The following is a 24,370-nucleotide window of genomic DNA, read 5'->3' as shown; positions in this document are numbered from 1 at the left end:
GAGGAGCAGAGGAGTTTGTGGCATTTAAGCAGCCCTTTGCTGCCCAATCCGACCGGGCTAAAGCTATTACAAAAGCTACTGGGGTGTTTAGCTGCAGATGGGAGGCCGTATTCCCTTGTGCAAAACAAGGGGTTTAAACTATGATGAACGTGCTTAGCCCCATATCCCGTTGCGCGTCCACTTTAGTGACAAGATTGTACCCAGGCATGCATGAGCAGGAAAAGTTATGTATAAGTTATAAGTTATGGCTGAACTGTCCCAGGCATCTTCTGTTGCCCAACTACAAATGGGTCGACCTCCAGGGCAACGGAAAGCCACGTGACCGTGACCGCTCGTTATATCACAGCGCAGTGGTAGATACAAAGCCCTGTACTGCCCTATATTGCACCTTAATTTGTTTTTATATAATTCTGTGGAATGAGTCTTGATTTTAATATTTTTAATAGGCAAAAAGTACTTAAATAAGTTAATAAGTCAATGTTAAAATTTTGTATTTTTTTTCTTTTCTTTGCTGATCCGAAAATTGATCCGATCTGTGACTTAAAACCGTGATCTGATCCGAACCGTGAGATTTTTTGATCCGTTGCACCACTAGTAAAGACCCTACCATAATGCAGAGGAAAGCCCCCAAAATCAACCCCCCATAAACAAGCACTTGGCAACAGTGAGAAGCAAAAACTCCCTGTGATGAACCTCCGGAAAGGCTCAGATAAACGTAGACACTGTGACCAAGACTACACCTTGTTACTGGAACCAGAAGTACCACATTTGGAGGAGTAGTTGGCTCATGCTAGGTTGGCTATACTGTGTCGATGGTCTGTTACTACGATTTGCTGCCCAGCAGCCATATTATTGATCAGATAATCGCAAATAAAAGGGCTCCAACAGTACAAATGCAATCCACAGGTCTAGTACAGGGATTCCAGTTAGCTGAGCTGAAGCCTAGCATACAGCTAGCAGCTACATCCACTCAGGTATGTATCAGCTCACTCCCGGTAGCTACTTGGCAGGGCCTGGCGCCTGTTGCTCGGTCAGGCCTCTTCCGGGGCGTAGGGGGCCCTCGGGCCTCCGGCCTCTGGGCCTGCAGCTCGGTTCACTCTGGCACAGCTGGCTGCCGGCAGAGCCGACGGGCACGCCAGTGCAGTCCCCTCTAGCTTCTGCTCCGTGGCTGCTGGGTGACCCCTCATCTGGGGCTCTCCTCAGCTCTTCCCAGGAGGGTGGCACAGATGCCCCTCCGGTGGTCCTCCTTGGGCTCTCGCACTCTGGGGCCTCTGGATGTCTGGGGCCTGAATCTCCTCCATGCCTGCTTCATGCCCTGGGGGACGGGGCTATGGCTCCCTACACCCTCTAGCAGACCTTTACATGGGGAAACCTTTTGAATACAAGCGCGCTGATCCACACAGGTTTGCGCACGGGTGTTCACTGTCCATAGACATAAACTACACCTTTCTTGGCTGCTACCTCAAAGCACATTGTGCGCTGTCAGTCCTGCGTGCTGCACCACAGCATTCAATATTTAGTATTTACTGCTGTTTACACTTAGCTAGATTAATGCGATGATGTTGTGTTTATTATGTTGCTCTCTTTTTTTTTTGCTAGTTTTCTCGTCTTTTTCTCTCAACAAGTGATCCAGGAGATTTTGTTTCTTTTTTTTTTTCTCTCGCTTTCTCTTTTTAAGTGCCCTTTCTCACTGTCCCTCTTCCCCTCTGTTTTTCTTTTCCTTCATCTTTCTTTCTCCCTTTCCTATCCCCCAGTCATGTCTGTCCCATCTGTAAATAAAATAAAATAAATAATAACAACAAAGGTCAATCAAATGGACCAATACGGTAAGAAAACAAATGCTACAGCTAAGCTACCAGTATTACAGCCAGTCATGAATGCACAAGTTGCTGATTATTTTCAGCGTGGCTTCACAAATGATGAAATCCTTGTGTAGCTGAATCACATAGCAGCAAACGTACTCTCGAAAGCGCCAATTTGTTGTGAACCGGTTTTGAGTGGACATTCCATGTAGGTTACTGATTGGCAGAGCTAACTCGAACTTTTGAGTTTATTGTTCTCAAAATTTCGAGTTAATAAAACAAAATTGTGAGTTAATCAATCGAAATTTCAAGAAGGATAACTCAAAATTTCAGTGTGTGTGTGTGTGTGTGTGTGTGTGTGTGTGTGTGTGTGTGTGTGTATTTATATGATTTTTTTTTTTTTTTTTTTAAGTGGCGGAAACAGGCTTCCATATATTTCACTGCTCAAGCCTCTGGTGGACATTGGGGGAACTGCAGTTTTTCGATAATTTCGTAATTCTACGTGCATTGAGGTTGCCACTTAATGATAAACCATTTGTTTAATGAAATGGTAACCTACTTATTTATAGGGCAGCAACCAATCATTCTCTTTATTGATTCACATCATGATTATTTTATATAATTAATAATAATTGATTCTTTATGTATCACATCAGATCCACTAATAAGATGTACAGTATATGATTCTGCAAAGTGTGTAATTTTACTTTACTCCAACTCTTAAATATTTTTATGTTTTTATTATTTATCTGCACTACTTTACCCTCCCCCTCTTTCCGATTTTTCTCATTGAACCAAATTGGATTCCCTTCCCACCTGACCGGAGGATATTAGCTGTTATTAACGTGTGTGTGTGTGTGTGTGTGTGGTGGGGGTGGGGGTGGGGGGACAGAAATAGCACCTGATCTCGACAGGAAGCACAGCGGGATAATGGCATTACTGGGACAACGGCCAATCAGGTAGCAGGTTGAGCTCTCTCTTCCTCTAAGCCAATGAGAGATCAGGGAATGACAAGATCAGAAATTGGAGCAAAAAGTCCCTGAGCCCTGACTGCTAGGCGCATCGCCTGCCTCTGTGTATGTGTCTGTTCATTCAGTGAAAAGCTTCCTGTGGCAGTCGGCGAGGATCAACAATGTTTGCATGTTTTCTCGGTAAGGTTGTGTAGGTGTTGTTGGTGGTTTGCTTGTTTGTTAGTTTTTTCCTCTTTCACTGACATCCATTTAAGACTGCAGCTGCTTCTGAGGATGAACTTCGGTGAGCTTCTTTCTGTATTTGACAGTTTCTCTGTTTAACTTTCACTCAGCTGATGAGTCATTCTTCACATTGAAACAGTTTGTTAATAATCTGAAGGTATTTAGTTCACTGGGTGACCATTCCAGGCATTTTAAAGCACTGAGGAAAATGAAGTGGTTCTTATTGAGAACTTTTTAATTTGTTAATATCAAAACTTACAATTTTGAAGATTCATCTTTATCTTCTTTTTCTTTTTCTGGTTATTTGAGCCAGTAAGAGTTTTGAGATTTTCAGCCTGTGAAGCTAAGTCTCAGCAAACTGTTCAGAGAAACATTTTATTTTGATTACTGAAGAAGTTTAAACATCTTAAATCTGAGACTTTTCATTTTGTGTAGCTGTTCACGTCAGAAAACTGAGTACTTTGGTTTGTCAGCAGGTGAAGCTGATTTCTGAGGCATAAACATGATGGTTTCTTTGACATTTTTTAAACAAAGAGGTTTGTTTTGTATCGTTGATTCTCTGTTTTGTGGTGACTCGAGCTTCGTAGGTTTCTCATTTTCTTTATCATCTATGACTAAACATCTGGTTTGGTTTGTCAGTTGGTGAAAGTTAAATGAGTTTCTCAACAAACTGCTTTAATTTGAGCATTTTTTTTTTGGTATTTTTCAGTTTGCTCACCTTTATAGAGCAGACATCGGTTGGTTAGTGGCGTCCAGTTCTGCAGTAGTGGGTTACGCGTTTGTGTTTTTGTGTCTCTCGAGATGTTTGTTTAACAGAACGAGCTGCAACCAGACGCAGTTGGATAATAACATCAGCTGTGTGCCTCTGCTTTTTGTTCCTCATATTGAATTAAGTGGCAGCAGAACAGGTTGTTTTAGCCATTAGTAAACAACCTCCCACACGGGCGCACACACACAAGCATGCACACGGGCGCACACACACAAGCATGCACACGGGCGCGCACACACAAGCATGCACACGCGCGCGCACACACAAGCATGCGCACATACACACGCACGCACAAGCACACACGCACGTGCACACATACACACAAGCACACACACACGCATGCACATACAAGCAAGCACATGAACACACATACACAAGCACACACGCACGTGCACACATGCACACACACGTGCACACGCACACACGCACGCACACACACGTGCACACATACACACAAGCACACACACACGCACACACGCACGCACACACACGTGCACACAAGCACACACACACGCATGCACATACAAGCAAGCACATGCACACACATACACAAGCACGCACAGTGTGATGTTAGGGCAGCGGCAGCACTTATGAGTGTGTTCAGCTTGTCTCTCTCCGTAGTGTCTCAGCACAGGTGTGAGATGACAAGGACAGCAGTATTTCTTTTGCCCGCATAGTCAAACTGATCCACAGCACACAAAGCCCCCGCTGGCCCCACCGTCCCTACTGAAGTAGCTCAGGTCTATAAACTGCTGTTAACTGAGCCAACTGCATCTATCTGTAATGTTTGCAAATGATTACAACTGGAGATGATCATTGAGGGATCTGGGAGGATTTGGATTTGATAAGTGGATTTAAAGTCAATACATCTGAACCTTCACTTCCCTTAAATATAAAGTTTACTTTGAAATGAGAGACTTAAACCAAACAGCTCTTTGTCTGTGTACTCGTCAGTCTTCATCCAAAGAAGCACTTCCTGTTGGCTCTCTCTGCACACAGATTGCAGTAAACTTCAGTGACTCATTAGCATCTGTCATATCACTTTTTCTGGAAGCTGAGCGGCTTTTGGGAAAACCAGAAGAGCCAAACCGGAGGAGGAGGGTGAGAGCACAGAGAGATAAAATAACAGGATGGGCGATGGAGGGATGATTTGATCTGTTTGGTGATGAAGCCGCAGAACAAAAGTCTCTCCTCCTAAGGAGAGGCAGGAGATCCAGCATGGTGATTATTTAGGTTTTCTTTTCCAGTTTTATTTGTCGGAGTCGGGACTGATCTTCAGTTCAGAGCTGTCATTCATTTTTTTGCTTTTTTTTTGCTTTTTATTATTATTTTTGTTATTTTGGCCAGACCAAGGATAAAAAGAGAGTACAGTAAAGCACGACTGGCTGAATACTCTGTTTCTCCCCTTTAAACACACATTCACGATGCAATAATTTCAAATCTGAAAACATCACGAAAACGGTGCGCTGTATAATCAGGTGATGTCCGCAGGTGTTTTTCAGCTGAATTCCAAGTTTTAGTTTCCAGCTCAGCTCGTGTCGGTGACCGCCTTCAGCTAATAATGTCCTGTTCTCGCATTCATAGTCCCGTCCATCATACTGCATCAAAGTTCAGATCAGCATAACTTTCCCATCTGCTTCACGGTGTCCTCCCATCAGTGCAAAACTGTCATGACATGTTTTTGGTCTCTTTGTATTAGACGGCTGCACCAGTGTTCTCAGAACCTGGGGTTACAGTATGTAATCGACAGGCTTCAGGCCTTGGACTGGTCGTGGACTCGCTGTAAAGCTCCAGTGTTGGCATTTTTGTTTTTTGCATGACTTTTTTGATATTTGCTGTTTGATATTTTTGGCTAGATTTAATATCCTAGCACGGCTGCATCAGTAGAGTTTTTTTTGGCTGCTATGACTTTTGGGGTTATCGGGCAAATGCGTCCATAAAATATAGTTTTACAGTTTCTAGAATTTTACTCACCAAAACTAGATTCTTCAGATGGTTTGTTGGTACAATAATTATGCATCTAAGCGCAGGGCAGCTATGTTTGTTGTTGTTGTTGTTGTTGTTGTGTTTTTTGTTTTTTTGGGGGGTTTTATTTGTTTTTTTTTTTTGGGTGAGATGATTGCATTAAACGACACAAATGGGTCCGGTTTAGGCGGTCTGTGATTGCTGAGGTCTCTCTCTCTCTCTCTCTCTCTCTCAGTACCTGGCTGTGGATGTGAGAAGGCTGAACGTCAGTCTTCTTCGGTGGTTTCGGGAGGGTGTAGCGGCAGCGCTGGGCGTTCCTGTGGGGCACGTCCACATCAACCAGCTGAATGTAAGATGCCAGTCGATCACCCGCTGCTCACCCGCTGTTCACTTGACTGCCTGACTGACAGACATCTCTTACAGGAGAAGAAGAATGGCATCGAGCTGTTTGTGTCCTCCGATAGGCTGGGGATCTCCGAGCCCCGCCCCGCCGAGGAGGTCATCCAATCACTGAACGTCAGGGTGCTTCATCGCCACCTGGGACACTTTGGCATCACCGAGGTCTCCACTGAGGTGTGTGTGTGTGTTTCTTGTTAAGCATCCCCATTAGTTGCCATGGAGACAGGCAGGGAGGATGGATTGAGATTATTAGAGGGCAGAGCGCCGCTCTTGAAAGTTTAATAGAACTATTAAAGCGCCATCGATCAGCCAGATGAGGAGCGGAGCAGCTTTATACGTTAAGTTAATATTATCACTCACAGTCGCAGCTGTGACTAACGCAGTTCTTCTTCTGTGGCGATATTACAGCAACAAATCAGAAACTTCCCACAGGTGTCAGTGAGAAGCAGATGCCCACAATCAGGCTGCGTTAAAGGAGTAATCCACCAAAAATCTGTTTTTGAATATTGAATGCTCTCAGACTTCTGACTGCAGTGACAACATTCAGTCAGAGGTTATTAATCTCTGACTGAATGGCAGCTCCTATAATATCTTCTTTATGGTGATCTTTAAAGTACTGTGCAAAAAATTTGGAGCCACTGTTTTGGAAAACGTGCTACCAAAAATAAACAAAACAAAACCAGAGTCTGTAAATCTAATAAACTTTAAAGTAAAGGTCAAGTATAAATGCAGCTTAAGGCTGTAAAATCACTGTGAAGAACAAAAACTGTGTTCACATATTCTGGACGAATAGCTTCAATAATTTTGTGGAAATTTTTTGAAATCAGATATTCTCAGGAAGTACGAGCTGACAGATGCAGGCCTGTTGGGAAATATTAGATCATGATGGACTGAACGTCTTCAGATCTGCCTCCCACCTTCACAGCCTAACACAGACCGTGAGGAGGTCATAAAGCAAATCCTGAACAGATGATCACAAACTGGATTTTAAATTTCGTTTCCTCTGTAGAAAAACGTCCTTCAGGGCGAGCAGAGGGACCACGTGTGGAGCAGAGAAGGCTTTTATGCTGTCGTCCTCTTCTTCACTGTATTCGTCATCGTCATCACCTGCTTGATGGTAAATGTGTGTTTTTTGTTTGTTTGTTTGTTTGTTTTTTGTAAATATGCAAGACTGGACACTCACTCACTAATGTGTATAAAGTTAGCATAAAAACCTGTCCTATATCCCACAGTGAAAGAAGATAGAAGATTTGCTAATCTAATTAGTCGATGTTGGGTTCAAATCTGGGTTCACAATCCTCAGCTGCCACATCAGTAAATCCAATCAACCAGTTAACAAGAACTCCTTCAAGCACTTTGACTTACATGTAATTAGGTCAGAGAGTTACTGAAGAACATATGAAGCCTTCAAAGTAAATAAATGAATTCTCCAAGAAGAAAGAAAGAAAACAAATTCATGAATAATTCATTCTTAGAAATAATAAAAATCTGAAAAAATTACAAACAAAAGAGACAAACAAAACTTAATAAAAACATTAAATAAGATTACAAAGTCACTCCCCAAAATACAAAAAGAAAATAAAAAGTTATAAAAAACAAATGTAAATAAATAAATCTTTTTAGAATGACAAAAAAATATTAATGAACCCCAAATAGAAAGAAGAAACAAATAAAATCACATAATCATATGCATATGAACAACAAATAATTTTTAAAGCAAACACAAAATAGTCACTAATATTTAAAAGTTGCACGTCACATTTTGTCCACATGAAGGAGCACCTGCACACACAAACCTCTGCATGCCTCGGCCTTATATTCCCTTTTTTCTCCTCTTCCTTTTCTACAATGTTCCAATATTCACAGGTTTAGCAGATTTATGTCAGATCCAACAAACAGAACAAAAACGGAATGAAAACCTGTTAAAATATTATATTTAAAAACAAAAAAGAAAGAAGTAAATTGTTTTTCCTCTGGACAAATTTTGTTGCTCTTCAAGCAGAAACTCACCAGTGAACCCTCAAAAGAAACAAAGCAATAAATACATTAAAATAAGAATAACATAAAAGGATGATAAAATAGAATAAAACTGTAATATATTAAAAATCTAAGAATACAAATGTCACTTTCCAGTATTTGAAAAAGAAATAGAGTGGGGGAAATAAAACAGCATTTGAATACAATAAATAGAAAATAAAAAATAATGGGAAGGAAATACACAAGTCAACCCAAATATATATTTAAAAAAATAATATTAATATAATAAAGAATATAAAAAAATATATATAGATGTAAGAAACTATATAAAATAAATTAAACACAGTAAACAGAGAATATATAAGAAAATCAGTCAACCAGCACAAAGCAAGAAGTTATTAAATACAGCTGATAGAAGACATAGAAAAAAGTCAGTGGAAAACTTGATAAAATAATTATGGCCCACAGGAAGGTAAAACAAAAAAAATTACTCCTAAAAACAAAATAGAAGAGACTAAAAATGCAATGTTAAAAAAAAACAATAAATGACATCATCATTTATCCTTAAGTGTATTTTTTTTTCTAGAAGGTTCCTGTTGTTTTTTTTTGTTTTTTTCCAGCATGCAAATCCTGGATGTTCACATCTGGGATCAGAACATTTTCAGGTTCCTGATCTGAACGAGCTCCATCCTTCACGCTCTGCAGCAACGACCTCGATCTTTCTTTCTTTTTTCCCTCCAGGTTTTGTACCGAATGAAAGAGAAGGTGCAGGTTTCTGACAGACAGCTGAAAGCTCCACCCCCTGACCTCCATCTAACCCCGACAGTACCTCCAGACCCCACCCAGAGGTCAAAGGGCACCAAGGTCACCACCACACTCCCACTGCTTGTCTAATGCTGGGCATACACTGTGCGATTTTTGGTCCATTTTGAGTGGATTTTTCAGTCGTGCGACCGTTTTGGGGATCGGCCCGAGTTTCGCCTTTATCGTGTGTCGTGCATCGTGTAGTATACATGGGGTGATGAGAAGTGATTAACACCTCACGACCAACTCCCGATCAACAATTGCAGGGTCGCAAGAAAATCAAACCTGGTTGAAATCCTGTCGGCACTCGTGAGGATGTCAATGCAGCCTCTCACAATGCGCACTCGCAAACAGAAATGGAAGCAGGAAGACAGAGCAGCACGGCAGTGCAGCGTGTGATCTGGACACAAGCGATGAAAGCACAACTTGTAGATCTTTGGCAAGCTCATCCGAGCCTTTTCGGTCTGGCCTCACAAATTTATCACGACTGCACCAACCGTGAAAAGAGTTGGATGGACATTACTGCTGAGTTGCAGCTGCCTGATCAATGTTTTTCTTTAGCAATTTAGCAAAGTGTGTGTGTGTGTGTGTGTGTGTGTGTGAGACAGAGGGAGACCAAGAGACAGATTTTGTGTTATAAGCTTCATGTTATGGACGCATAGTGTGAGCACTCCGGTCGCATCAGAGCATTGTGCTGTATAGTGTGAGACCACACATCGTGACTGACGAACCCGAGCTGAATAACATGACTGAAAAAATTGCAGTGTATGCCCAGCTTATAACAGGCAGGTTAGCTCAGGAATGCAACTTAACGAGTGTGTGTGTTTCAGGTCATCGTTTCAGGAAGCATGGTCCAAGCTGAGCTCCTGCCTGCTGTAGCCACACCCATTCCCCAGCGACAGCCAATCACAGCCTGCCATCGCCTCGGTCCACCTGTCGTCCCCCTGCCAAGGTTATTTTATTTAGCCACAGACTTTTTCCCATGATGCTTTGGTAGTTTCTGTTTGAGTTTTAATAAAGTGATAATCTGATTAAAAGTCGGGACTTCTCAGCTGCATAACATCTGCAGATGTTCATAATGGGAATGATCTTATGAAGCTCCACAGCTTGCTGCTTTGATAGTTTTTAATCAGTCTAGGCTTAATTTGCTCTATTTTTTCCTCATAGCCCCGCCCCCACACCTGTACCAATTATTGGTAGCAACAACCACACACCCCCACCCAGCATGACCCCAGTTACATCCAATAACGAGCTGAAGCCCTGCCCCTCCCCCTTCAGGATGAAACCAGCTGCAGGACTTCAAGAAAGGTAAGAATTTCTTCTGGATTGTCATGTTGAAAAAAACACCGGTACCAAACATGAACATCACACTTTAAGACCTGAACTCTTCTGTTGTGCTGAATGTGGTTTGGACTGAAAAAAGAGAGCCTGTCCCTGAAAAAGACATCACCTTAAATAAAACCAGACTAGTAACTGTAGGACCCGGTCACACTGACGTGCGCCCAGTAGAGGTTCAGTACAGTTTCAGCTGTGTGGTAGCACACATATCTACAGTCTTATGTAAAAGCATCAAGAATCTGGATGAATTAAAATGGGAATTTTTTAATTATAAAATATTGTAAGATCAAAAAGCTACTGAATTTCAAATGGCAATGAAGCCTGTATGTTATTTATTTATTTTTAATATTCAGATGGAAATGTATCTAATGAGCACTCAGTGTTTGTGAGAGGAAGAACGCGCTCCGTGTGTGTGTGTGTGTGTGTGTGTGTGTGTGTGTGTGTGTGGGTGTGTGGAGTAGCGTAACCTCTAACCTGTGATTGTTGGAGCAGGCAGGTGTTGAGCTGTGTACGTGCTCACAATGAGCCTTTGAACAGATGTGCTTACACAAGGTGGAAAGTGTGGTGGAAACATTAAATCCATGATTAGTTTATTTTTTTCAGTCTCATTTCATGGAGTCTTAACATTTACTCTCGCTGTTACTAAAGACTTGGAAGCACGAGAAATGTGTTTGGCAAGTTCGACACAAACAGTGCAAAAAGAAGAAAAACCTCTTTGAAGCTGGGTACCGTCTATTTCCTGATTATAAAATGCAAACACTTTTGTAAGCTGTTGCTTTTGATGGTGTTAGCTGCTCTATAGCTGTGATGTTAAATTTGGGATTGAACTGGATTAAGATCTGTTGACTTTAAAGGCCATAGTGTTTGATTCGCATCATGTCCAGCCTCCTCAAACCACTCAGTGAGCCCTTGTAGCCTTTGGAGAGAAGCGTTATCATTCTGGAAGAGACCGCTCCCATCAGGATAGAAATGTTGTCGTAGGATAAAAGTGATTTGCAGCAACCCTTCCTTCTAAGGGTACAAGTGGCTTTGCAGGGCACCGCAGAGCGGAGCCAGGAGATCCCCCTCACTATAGGGGTGAAGGGTTCAGCTTTCCCTTTTAATATATTGTCTGCCTGTTTATCAGTACCGAAGGCTTGCATTTAGACAGTCACGTAAGTTTCCTCTGTAATCAGTCTGCAGAGTGTGTGTTCATATCTATCAGAGAGGACTCAGCAGGTCCTTAGGCTGGTGTTTATATGAATAGAGGGGTCCCGTCGGACACACTTCCACACTTGTCTCAGGCTTGGAGCTGTGAGGTGTGTATTGTTAGTTCAGGTTTCCACAGTCATAAACTGATTCTTATGAACGCATTTTTATTCTTGGTCTCGAGTTGAAAGTTTAAAACGACCCCTCTTTGTCCCCTCAGTCCATCCTGTGTGTGCGCTGAGACCTCGCTCCAGGAGCTGTCTGCGTCTGATGGAGTTGATAAAGGGCTAGTTCCTGATTATACAGGGCGTCTTTAACCCAAACTCTGATGTTTTCTTTCCTTAGACCTAATAAAGTCATTTTCAGCTTGCAGTGGAGATTCTTCTGGCTGACAAAGCTGTGATTAATGACACCTCCAGCTTCATAATGCAGACTTCTCTCCCGAGTGGAGTGCAATATATTTGGCAAGGCAGAAGTAGGCTCTGGAGTTTTACTGGTTTCTTCTCCACTAAATCAGATTCTTTGGCCTGTCTGATGGGAAGTATCTGAAACTCTGAGCCTTGTAAACAAACTAATTGCTGTGGAGGTGAAGTTGGTGGATCCCGAATTACAGAATTTATCAACTCTGAGTGGGATCAAAGAGTCCTGCTGATTACCTCCTCAGCAGGAGCGTGGCATCCCTGCTAGCGGATAACCAACAGCTCGAAGCGTTCTCCAACAACTAAATCACTTTCTGTGTGGACAGAATCGCCTCGAGTGGAAAGAATTTGCCACCTTACCTTTTGAATTATCAGATTACTAATAAATTTAAAGCGGTAGGATTGTGAATCCGTAGTCCTGGTGAAGTTTTGGTCTTCTTGTGTTCCCAACCTGTGCCATATAACGTGTACACTTACTTAAACTGACTCACTCTTTTCAACAATTTGTCCCTTTGTTAGATATCATAAATATCTTAATACAAACCTTAAAAGAGTAAAAGCTTGGCAAACATTGGCAGGTGTGCCTAAAGTTTATCTCACATCTTTGTAGGTTTTTATCATCATATCGTTTCAGTAATATGATGATGTTTTTGGCTTAAAAAGTCACCCTTCAGCACATTAGTTACATAAGACGCATTTAGTTGTGAGATGCTTGGATTTGGTTGAGTAAATTAGTTTGACCTCATTTTTCTAAGTCAGACGTGTTGAGAGAACGCCGACTTACATTTTCATACAGTTGCTGTCGCCTTCAAACTTGGCTGAGGCTCATTTCCCCCCTTAAGTAGTTTCATAACTGAAAAGAAAACATCTTTGTGTGCCTCGGCTTGACGTTGAGCACTTAGGGCTTTATCTGCTGCTCCTAAGTCTTCCGCTAAATCACACTCAGACCTCGGAGGCCATTTTGTTCTGGTTACATCAGAGCGAGGTAATTAAACGTACAGTGTTCCTTAAGGTAAGAAAAGGAAGGAAGATTTCGGGCTCTGAGTGAGAACAGGATGTTTTTCTCGGTGTCTGTGTCTCACTTGTGTGTCTGTGTGTGCGTTGTCCACTCTGGATGGCAGCCAATCGCCAATCAGACAAACTGGAAGTAGCAGCATCCTGGAGAGGAAACTGGCTGACACGTAGTCAGACGAAGAGAGTCCACCCACATGAACCCCATCAAAGCACACCTTGTCTTCTGTACCTCTCGGCCTTTTGTTCCGACGAGTTCAGCTCAGCAGTTCTGCTCTTTCAACATGAAGTTTGTGTTGGTTATTAATCTGCTGTCAATAAAGAATTTCCTTTGTTTATTTAGGGATTATCACGAGATTCTTGAATAATGTAAAATGCATTGGTTATTTAGCCAGATATGTCTGCACTGGACGGGATGGCAGCACCCCATGTTTTAGACAGAAGAATGCATGCAGCATGTAATTAATATCAAGGAGGCAACAACCAGAGATGTGCAAGTAAAACCAAAGTACACAAAGTATGAAAAGTTCCAGTTTGAATTGAAAATATTCATAAAATTATCATGAATTATTGAAAAATCATGTTTTAATGAGTCTTATAAAACCAGACTTTCATGTCAATAGGTGGATGTTTGTCTGTTCATCTGGATGCTGCATATTCATCCAGGAAGAAATATTTCATCACTCATCAAAGTAACTTTTTCAGTCAGCTGACTGCAGGTTTCCCTACATTATAAACCATAAAGCCGCATAACAACTGAAACCAGCTCCAGTGCCTAACCATGAGCCACAAGTGCCATTTCATAAGCAATTACCATGCAAACTGTGAGGGAGATGGCTGCACCCCAGCTTTTTTGGCTGCTGTGACCATTAGGTCCCCTCATTGGTTCAGAGATGTCCCCTTTTCATAAAAATGGGCGTCCTTGTCAGCCCAGTCAACCCAGTGCTCCTTCCAGTCCACCATGTGCACATCCTCATCTTGTAATAATTGACTTCTGAATCCTGTTGTGCCATCTGCTTAAGCAGAAGTTGTTTGGTTTCCCCAATGTATAATTCAGAGCTCTCTTGGCACTTGACTTGAATGTTAGCGAATAAGATAACATTTGTTGGCTAGCTGTTGATTAGCAAGACTGCAGGAATCTGTCATTGCATTACTTTGTAATTGGCAAATGGTCAGTCACCAGACAGATCAGATTCCCTGAATGTAAAATAATTGACTATATTTTTGTTATAATTTGAAGGTAACAATTCATCAAACAGACTGTCTGTGAGGTTGGCGGTGGTTTCCCCTACATACGTAAAACCAGATTGTGTGGAGTCATGATGACGGTGAACAGCAGTTAATTATTTTAAAACAGAATTTTTGGTTTGAAGATGTACAGGAGGAATGAGACTGAGCTTTTAAAGTGAGTGATTTGTCAGATGGAGCAAACCATTTTGAACACGACAACTTCTTTGATGTTGGGTTCGGTGGTTTGTTATCAGCTGGAAGAGCGTTGTCTCCTTATGAAAGCAAGAGTTTGTCAGACCAAACAGAGTTTTTAGTAAGAGCCGAGGTTAAATCACTGCTGTTGTAAAATAAAGTAAACAAAAATTATTTTCAACCAGTTTTGGTTTTTCTTTGTGTTAAATTATTGTCTGAAGCATTAAGGGGGATTTTTGTTTATCAAATTGCAAACTCTGAGTCAGGAAAAACCTTAAAATTGACCAAGCCAAACTGAAACTCAACCAGCAAACCAGAGAAGTGCAATAAAAATGTAGGAAGGAAGGGAACTCGTTCGCGTGATCAGCCCTTCCATTTTTTAACAAAAGCTGTCTTTGCCTCTTCCCTCCCATCCTTCCTCTGCAGACGTGGCTCTAATGTCTCCCTGGTTTTGGACATGTCTGCTCTCGGCACTGTGGAGCCCCTTAACGTCGCCGTGGTAACCCCCAGGGAGGCAGTGGCCAGGGAGTACCTGCTGTCGGCTGGCCGGCCGCTCACCCGACAGCAGCTGCGCGACATCATTAACAACACCCACAGGCTGCACGCAGAGTTCGCTGTGAGCCCGAATTTCATGCTTTGGTTGGGTTTTTGATGGGACACACTGAAATGTTGAAGGGCTGATTTACATGCAGTGATGCAGTCTTTCATAATGCCCTCAAGTTCATAGCTGGAACAGCTTTATAATGGATTTTAGAGCTCTATGTGAGAAAATCAGCAGCAGTTTCTTGCAATGAGAAGAGAAAGGCATTTTCTTCATTTACAAAGATCATTAACTAACCAAGTCAAGTTGAAATAATACTCATGTAAAGTGCATTGTGTTTTAATCTGGGTAAGAAATGTGCCATAAAATTGAAACTTGTCTTCCTAAAATCTCAGGAAATCCCAATGAACTTCATAGATCCCAAGGAGCTGGATATTCCGAATCATGGGACCAAGAACAGATATAAGACCATATTGCCCAGTGAGTATTCTCAGTGTTGCTATGGAGTTAGAAATACTTCCAAAACAATCCCAGTCTCTGATTTCCTGATGAACCAGGAAGTTGTTTTATTATGTAGGCGGGACTTAGTGTCAAAGGCCAACAACCGCAAGGACAGCTATTATCGCACCTCCCTCTTCCCCATGAGCAGACGGAACAATACATTTTCCTCTGAGCACAGTTTGTTCTCACACTGTCGGCCAGGAACTTATCCTGATTAAGACATTATGTAACACACACACACACACTTACTTTTTGGTTTGTGTAGCCGTGCTTTGGGAGGAGGGTGGGGTTATCAATACAGCACTGTTCCTTCCTTCCGACCAATCAAGAGAAAGGAATGCTCACCTAGAGCTGCTGTCAATCAGACTTTCCTCTGTTCCGCATTCTGTGTTGTTCTTAAATGTGCTCCAAACGTTAAAACATAACCTGCAATAGGACTCTACCAACCCTAGATGTTATAGGTAGATATCCACTGTCATCATATATTGGCTTGTTTAGGACTACATTGAAGCCTCAGCTTTTACCTAAAAATAAGTTTTCAGCAGACATTTCAAACAAATAACAGAGTCAGGTGACCTTATAGTCTGAAGAAGGCGGTTCCACAGTTTGGGAGCTACAGTTTAAAAGCACGGTCACCTCTGGTTTTAATATGATAGTGAGGGACTGTTAGATGACCCTGGTTAGGTGATTGGAGAGGTCAGCTGCATTGATAAGGTGTTAGAAGTGACACATATGAAAAGTGAATTGCAATAATCAAGATTAGAGAAAATTAAAGTGTGTACTAAAAGTTTAAGATGATTGACTGACAGTAAAAGTTTGATTTACACAATATTTCTCAGATAAAGAAAACAAGACTGGGTAAACTTTGAGACATGAGTTTCAAAATTCAGGTGCTGATTAAAAGTGATACTTTTCCTCAGAATGTTTTTGAGCTTAATTTAAACTATTCTCGTTAGTTTTCTCCTTTGTACCTTTCCTTGTGTCCTCATCTCCTGTCCTTGGTATGTTTCCTAGACCCTCATTCCAGAGTGATCCTAAAGTCAAAGAGCTCCAACGACCTGCTGAGCACCTACATCAATGCTAACTACATACGGGTGGGTAACGGCACAAACTGTCCTGCAGTCCAAGCAATCGATTTATGAACTAATACTTAACATACTTGTTGTTTTCATTTATTTTCCTTTTTCTATTCTGAAAAAAAAATTCTATTCATTATTTTCCAGACAATTAGCTTATTGTGTTTTCTTTGCTGTTTGTGTTGTTTTGATCGACTCATCTGTATTTTCATGTTCTGTCTGTAGATCAGTTGCATAACAACAAATTGTACTCTGAGTATTATTTATTTATTTTTGCCTGGCTTACTTGTATTTCCTGTTTTTTGTTCTAGCTCTCAGCTGCTGTGTTTAATCTGGGAGACATTTTCGTACTTACTCAGGTTTTGAAAAACTTTTCAGTCCAGTTAATGATGACATTTGTTTTGTTAAATCTTCTCTAAACCTTAGAAAAAACAGCAAGCAGGCTGTCATTATCACTCATCTGGAATGTAAACAGCCTTTTCTTTTTCTTCTGGCTCCTCGTCGACCTACACAGTGAAAGTATTTGCCTGTAGAAGTCTGTAATGTCGCTCTCAGACTTCCACACAATAGACTGTCTTCCTGTCAGGAAACACCACTGAAACAGTTTAAAGCGGCGGACCTCATGAGACAACCGAGGCTGTTTAATTTCTTTGTCCTACTACGCACACGCACGCACACGCACCAAAAATCTTATTCATCCAGAATAAGTAAGCACTTCAATTACATGAAAATAACAGCGATTATGAAATGAAACACAGCACTTTTTTTTTTTTTTTTTAATTTGAAGCTTAGAAATGAAATATGTTTTTGAAGTTCAGTTTGGCACGGTCTTACTGTTTGTTTTTGTTATGTCACCTGGAGTCATTAATGCACCGTTTTTTGCTCTCTGCACACATTTAGCTCAAGCTAGTTTGGAACTAGCCACATCCTGATCCAGTTATCAGTTATGTCGGTTAAAAACCGACAGCATGAGGAGCACCCTGAAATAAAACAAGTTTTTATTCACAAATGCCTTAAAGGCCATGCCAGCGAGAGAACACTGAATCACTGTTCAATTAAACTAGCTCATATACAGGCATGAAAGATTTAACCTGCTGTTTAACAGTGAATACGAGCGAATGGATCAGCTGAATAACCAAGTTAATGATGTTTTTCAGGTTCTTTATTTTAGACTAATCTACAGTTCTAACATTTTCTTGCCGTTTTTCTTTGTGTAAAAATGGTTTAAATGCAGACAAATGGGTTTTTCTATGTTTTTATTTTATTTATGTATTCCAAAATGTAACAGGTTCTTTCTTTGCACGTCTTCATGAAGTTTTGGGAAATCCCGGTATATTTTGTCTACTGCTGCTGATAGACCCTGGTGGAGGAATACATTCATCATTCTGTGAATGATGCTGACCCTGCTGTGTGATTGGTTCATTCTGCAGGGTTACTTGGGGGACGATAAGGCGTACATCGCCACTCAGGGTCCTATGGTGAACACGGTGAATGACTTCTGGCAAATGGCCTGGCAAGAGGAGTCACCAGTTATTGTCATGATAACCAAACTGAAGGAGAAGAACGAGGTAAGAGTCTAAAAAGCAAAGACTGTGGAAGAAAGAGCGTCTTCTTAATGCCAGGGTAGATTTTAAGTGTTGTAGGCGCTGAGTGTATAGCAACAAAAATGGAGTGATCTGGAAAGTGCTCAGCAGGAGTGAAAGGTGAGCTGAAGTTAATGAATGCCGTCTTTGTGCTTGCCTCTGTAGAAGTGTGTTCTGTACTGGCCGGAGAAAAGAGGCATCTATGGGAAGGTTGAAGTGTTGGTGAACAGCATCAGAGAGTGCGAACACTACACCACTCGCAGCCTCACGCTCAAGGTACACGTTGCACAGCAGGGAACGTGTTCTCATCAGAGCTGAGAATCAGGACTAATATGTCATGTATGTTTTCATGTATGCAGTGTGGGAACCAAACCCGCTCTGTGCAGCATTACTGGTACACATCGTGGCCTGACCACAAAACCCCGGTCTCAGCACTGCCGCTGCTGCAGCTCATGACTGACGTAGAGACGGACAGACGGGCCGCCACCAACGTGGGACCAGTTATAGTCCACTGCAGGTACTGACAGACTGACCGACAGCGTGACAGTTCTGTTACTACTATATAATTATGAAATGACACCCTGCTCGTTTGATCGCAGTGCTGGGATTGGGCGAACGGGATGCTTCATCGCCACGACGATGGGCTGCCGGCAGCTACAGCTGGAAGGAGTGGTGGATGTACTGGGCATCACCTGCCAGCTCCGAGCCGACAGGTAACACACGTGTACTCCTGCAGGTTTTTACTGATGACCTGCAGGTCCTCACTTCCATGATTAAAACAATCTAAAGGGTGTTAAAAAGCTGACATTTAAACCTCTAACTGGTTCTTGTAAGAAAGTACCATTAGTCGCTGAGAAACATGGTTTTTGCATAAACTCTGAAGCTGCCTCGCTTGTCTTTGTGGTCATTTTAAGTCTCTGTGGTCTCTTGGTTTCCCTTTGAAGGCATTGAGTGTGTCTGACATCCTTGCAGTTGTTTCAGACCTTTTGGTGATAGTCTTGTTTTAGTTTGTGGTCATTTTTTTTTTTTATCTCTTTCTGGTTGTTTTTGTTTACAATTGTGTATATTATGTGTATCTGGACATTTATTTTTTTATTTTTTCCCCCCCTCATTTGTGGAAATTTAAGGTGTCCTGCAGTTGTTTTGTGTTGCATTGATTGTTTAAACTGGTTTTGGCAGTTTTCTTTCTGTGTGGTCGCTTTTTTCCTTGCCATTGATGATTATGTTCAGTGTTTAGTTGTTGTTGTTTTTTGTCCTCTTTGTGGTTGCTAAAGCGCTCATTGAGGACCTTTTTTAAACATGTATCCAATACATATTAATTTAAATTAAATTATTAGTAATCATAACAAAGTTTGAATGATTGGACGAATATGACTTTGATTTGTTGAGTTCATCAGGAGTTGTTTTGGAGATTTGTAACATGTCGCCCAGCCTTGTTAAGTGACATAAGATACATAAATTGCAAATTTGACTTTGTCTGCACTTTAGAGTCAGATGGTGTGTTATGGTTTATTGCCAGCACTAAATTCATCCCTATTGCATGTTTTAAACAAATAGTTTTGCTTCTCATTCCTAACTCTGTCTCTCTCTTCCGTTATGTAGGGGAGGCATGATCCAGACAGGTGAACAGTATGAGTTTGTCCATCATGCCTTGAGCCTATATGAAGCCCGTCTATGTGCAGAAACTGGCCAGTGAGGTTTATCCACCTGACGAAGGTACAAGTTTAACCTGGAAGTGTGCTAAAACAGTCCTCTGCGGGTGTGAACTGTGGTTTGGGAAGTCTGGGAAATTCTGGAGGAGGCCTTGGAATTTGATGGACAGCATGGACAACCAAGCAGGACTGTTCTGGGAAGAATCTGCTCAAGGAAAAGGGAAAGGCAAATTATTAAGAATGGAATGTATCTTTTCATCTTTTCTTTTTCATCAAACTCTGTGGACCCGCCCATTTCACTTAACCAACCGATTGTTGGATCGAGTTTTAACTAACCAGACTCTCCCATAATGTCTCTTTTATCATGGAGACTTAACAACTTCAATTTACTGAAACTGATGGTACATTGTTCAATAACACTGTTGTGTTTATGTCTTCTAGCATTTTCATTATTTTGTAATGTGGTGTTTTTATAAAAATGGCTACTGAAAAATGACTGTTAGCTGCACCATTGGTTAAACTATTCTAGTACTGTTGAACCAACACTTACCTGTTTGTGACCTCAGCATGCTATTCATTACTCTCTGATTTAGTCACAGTGCACTTCCTACACTTAGGCTAAGACAAGGTTCAAATGCTCCTTTTTTTTTTTTTAACCTGTTATTTATTGGTGGGTTTTCTTTTTTCATATTTTTTCACAATCTCATTGACTTATTAAACTATTGCACATCAAACTTCTCAGAGATGCCAAACACACAAACTAGATTGACATCAATAGGGCTAATGCTAGGTTCAGATACATTAACAACTGACATTGGTAGTTATGTAAGCTTGTAAGCTAATGGATAAACAGCTAACAAATAAATTATTTTATCAACGGTTGCCCATGGGGTAACAGCAACTTTTACATTCTTGTTTCTGTAAGTTTCCCAGCTTTTGCTGAGGTCCCAAATGGGGCTACCTTTAACAACATGCTAAAAGCTAACAAAGCAGATTGATGCTAATCTTCTGCTAAGCTATAGTTCTTGTAGTACAGCAAAGCAATTAGTGGCTAATTATAGCTCCAGTAGTTTTATTGCTTTAATGTTGATAAATATATACTAACCACTTAACTCATGCTATAACTAGTAGTGCATTATCCTAATACAGTATTTTTGTTAAACCAATTAAATCTAATATTCTTCTGCTAAGCGAAGCTTGTATAGTGGTGTTAACAGTTGTTTATGTAATATTCATCAAGTACAGCTCCAGAGAGGTTCTGGCAGCAATGCTAAGTCTGGGTAATATGGTAGCTGTAACTTACAATGCAAAAGAAATAATTTTTTTTTCTTTATCACCTTTATGTTAACACTTAAAAAGACCAATGAATAAAACATTAAATAAATAAATAAACAAATGAAAATACATAGGGAAATGGAAAATGGTGGCTTGCAAGGTATCTCACAAGTAGTGTTTTTAATTGTTAAATTAAAAGTCAAAACTTTGATTAGGGCTGTGCGATATGACCAAAATCTCATATCCCGATATAAGACATCTATCGTCCCGATAACGATATAAATCACAAAAATTTAACATTTTCTATAAACTCTTCGAATCTCGGGCAGCTCGACTTGCGTGAAGTGTTTCCAGCTGGGCGTCGTGTAACTGGAGTAGAGTGTTTTAATGCTGAATGAAACTATACATTTTTAGACATAAGTTGTAACGGCCGCCGTTTTCTTTGTAAGTATTTATTACACGGCGTGCTGCGGGGAAAAGCCTGTTCTAATGTTTGAGTCTAAGGTTTATTTTTTAACACCTGACGGCTCTTTTTTTGCTTCTCATCCGTAAATACTCTGCATACTCTTTCACGCGATTCAGTTTATTTTGAAAAGTCTAAACAGGATCTTGAGCTTTATTATGAAAGGTTTATGTGGAAAATAAACAAGCGGACACGCAATGGTTTTGTTGCTAACGACAACGCATTAAACAGGCGCTTGTCCGTCCGTAGTGTGGTTATATTAAATATAAGAGAAAGAGAGAACTTTAAGAAATTAATATAGCCACTACAGTGACCATCAAAATGACGAAAAAATATTGCCTTAAACGGTTTATTTTGTGACACCACGAAACAAACGATAGTATAAAATGAAATGATAGATGTTTTTATATTGTCATCCAATATATATCGTTATATCGAACAGCCCTATATTTGATCTATAATTAAATCAGGTTGTGATTGCTGAAGAGCACAGGGAGTGTAAAGAAACAAAACAAAAAAAATCATATTTTAGCTTTTGCCTAGAAATCCCCCCCACTATCCCCCCAGCAGTTTGAACCCTGCCTAACTGAAGGGGATTTGATATAGCTACTTCAAGCTCTATATTTTTATTTAAGGTCTTTGGTAACTTCGCATGATTCATAGTTCAAATGAACAGACTGTAGCAAAGGACAACAGTGGTCTTCTCTAAAATGAGTGTTGCCATTTTAGTTTGGCTTTCTAAAACAGGGTCAAAAAATACAAGCCATTCCTGATGCCACAAATACGAAATTAGTGCTGCTCGGTCTCAGAGTTTACACTCCATCTAGTTAACCTTGTCTAGCAGTGACATGTTCCCTGTTGTGTGATATATTGCTTTATACCAAAAATGTGAAATATGGTGCAGTCATCACATCGATGTGCTGTTGTAAATTATGTTATTTAGTGAGTATGTTATTTTGGTGTATCAAAGTAATAATAACTTTATTTTTATACCGTTTTTACATGTTTTTGATGTCTTTAGCAGTCCTCTGTCAACTGTAGCCATTTGGGCTACATATCTCATTATCATTAAATGTTTGACATGAATTAAAAATTGGCTTTTGGTCTGTTGGAGACAGAAAATCCAAGCTTGACACAACCTCAAACCTTAGTTTTGTTTAAGCCTCTCTCTGTGTTGGAGCAGTAATTTCTAAATTTCCTTAAACTAAATTACAGCTAAAGAAAAAGTATCGACTCTTATATTTGTCAGTAAATTATTTTTTTAAAGAACCAATAGACAACTTTTTTTTTTTTTTGAACAAAATGTGAAACAAAAATAACAATATTGAGACATCTATTTCAGTTTTCTGTTAGAGATCAGAGGTTTCAACACTAATGTCAGTAATGAAGAACACTGGCATTATCATCTAATATTCTCTCTGTGTGAATGGGAAAACCATGTACAGTACATGTTAAAGTGCTATTAAACCCAATGTGGGCAGTTATCTTTTCAAAGTACACATCACAAAAACACAAATCTCGCTGCTATAACTGGGAGCATTGGGATCAGACCATTAAGGGAAAATAAACAAGAGGAACTTTAAAGACTTTTTCTATGTAACAATATATTTTTATTTACTTCTTTACTTATGATACAATCATGGGACTTCGGACCAGAATCTCTTTGTCTGCACGTCCAACGTGCCTCATGGGACCATCATCAACCCGCTGTTCACTTCAGCAAATTCAGGAACTGGATGACGAATCCGGATATTTCAGTAGTGATACAATTTTCTCTGTTTGAACTGACTGAAGTGAAAGTGGGTTCAGCCCAGCCTCCATGCCCTCTACAGCAGCGGGCACAACAACACACACTGCCTCTGACGTAGTATTGTGTACAGTAGGATGTGGTTCATGTTCTGTACTTGTATTGTTGTTGACTGTTGATGGAGCTTAAAGGGACCCTAAATGTTTAAAGAATTATCATACTGTAATCACATTGTATTGAAAACAATTTGGAGTGCATTTCATTTTTTGACATGAAATTTACAGCTTCCGGGCTCTTAGTGTTTATTGTAAGAATTCAACTTTCTGCTGAAGATCTTTAAATTTACTACTTTTTTTTTTTTTTTTAACTCAGATGCTAATGTATAGCCATTTAGAGAATGTTCTTCTTTCACTTCATTAGAAACTACTGCAAGCTTACGTTTTAATTTCTTGACTCAGAATGAATACAGAAACTACAGAGTGAAATTTGCAAAAGTCATCGGCACTGGATGATTATTCTGGCTCATTCCAGGAAATCAACAATAGAAACTATGAGCATGTGGACCAAACAAAACTAAAACTTCCAATCATTTAAAAGTGCTAAGGTGTGTATTTACATTATTATACAGGAGTCTAGCATTGTCTTGTACTTTTGAAATTTTAAACTTAATATAAAGCTAAATCTTAAGCACCTGAAAAGCTGTTTACCATTTTCACATGCATAGTTAACTATGTTGGCACAGAGACTATTTTTAAACTTGTGCTAATATATGAACCACTTTCAGCACATTAAAAAAATTAAGGTGGATGCTTCTCATCCAGCATTGACAGCTGAGTTAAACAGCAGGCAAACAGATTACACAATAGGGAAACTCTCCAAGCTGGATCCAGTCCAGAGTCACTTTGTTATCAGAGTACACTCTCTGTAGATCAATAGTGGCAAGAGTTTTTGGGGGTCTTCTGGGGTAAAAATGAAAAATACTGCAAAATATTTAAGTGACCATATCCATTTGTATTTAATGTCTATTATTCAAATATTGAAATATAGTGTATCCAAAAAGTATTTTTACACAAACAGTTCTTGAAACATGCCAGCTGCCCGCAGGTATTATGGGTTACAGTCTAAATTTAATCTGTCTAAACTCTTTTGGCTGACTAAAACTTGTTTGCCCTTTAACAGTCACTGTAGCTAGGATTTTGCACTTGATTGGCAGAGGTAAGAAAGCAGAACTCAGTGAACTGATAT

The 24,370-nt window shown here is 40.3% G+C and overlaps 1 protein-coding gene across 3 annotated transcripts in view; it reads left to right on the top strand.

Annotated features, from left to right (window-relative positions):
- ptprr (protein tyrosine phosphatase receptor type R) overlaps positions 1–23,562 on the top strand; it is a 38,097-nt gene extending 14,535 nt beyond the window's left edge. For 2 of the 3 annotated variants that reach the window (XM_026146958.2, XM_080292030.1), the window contains exons 3-16: positions 5,965–6,078; positions 6,153–6,302; positions 7,138–7,245; positions 8,847–8,969; positions 9,740–9,861; positions 10,077–10,217; positions 14,714–14,903; positions 15,224–15,308; positions 16,344–16,423; positions 17,836–17,973; positions 18,154–18,264; positions 18,348–18,505; positions 18,588–18,701; positions 19,591–23,562. In XM_026146958.2, coding sequence (XP_026002743.2) covers positions 5,965–6,078; positions 6,153–6,302; positions 7,138–7,245; positions 8,847–8,969; positions 9,740–9,861; positions 10,077–10,217; positions 14,714–14,903; positions 15,224–15,308; positions 16,344–16,423; positions 17,836–17,973; positions 18,154–18,264; positions 18,348–18,505; positions 18,588–18,701; positions 19,591–19,684 — 1,728 coding nt within the window. In that variant the 3' untranslated portion in view covers positions 19,685–23,562. Of the gene's footprint in view, positions 1–2,904; positions 2,954–5,964; positions 6,079–6,152; positions 6,303–7,137; positions 7,246–8,846; positions 8,970–9,739; positions 9,862–10,076; positions 10,218–14,713; positions 14,904–15,223; positions 15,309–16,343; positions 16,424–17,835; positions 17,974–18,153; positions 18,265–18,347; positions 18,506–18,587; positions 18,702–19,590 lie in introns of those variants that run through there. The other variant, XM_080292031.1, reaches the window with a different exon arrangement.
- The last annotated feature ends 808 nt before the right edge of the window (positions 23,563–24,370 follow it).

Source organism: Astatotilapia calliptera, chromosome 17 (genome assembly GCF_964374335.1).
Source record: "Astatotilapia calliptera chromosome 17, fAstCal68.1, whole genome shotgun sequence".
In the NCBI taxonomy this organism is placed as follows: Eukaryota; Metazoa; Chordata; class Actinopteri; order Cichliformes; family Cichlidae; genus Astatotilapia; species Astatotilapia calliptera.
This window is presented reverse-complemented; position numbering and strand designations above follow the sequence as displayed.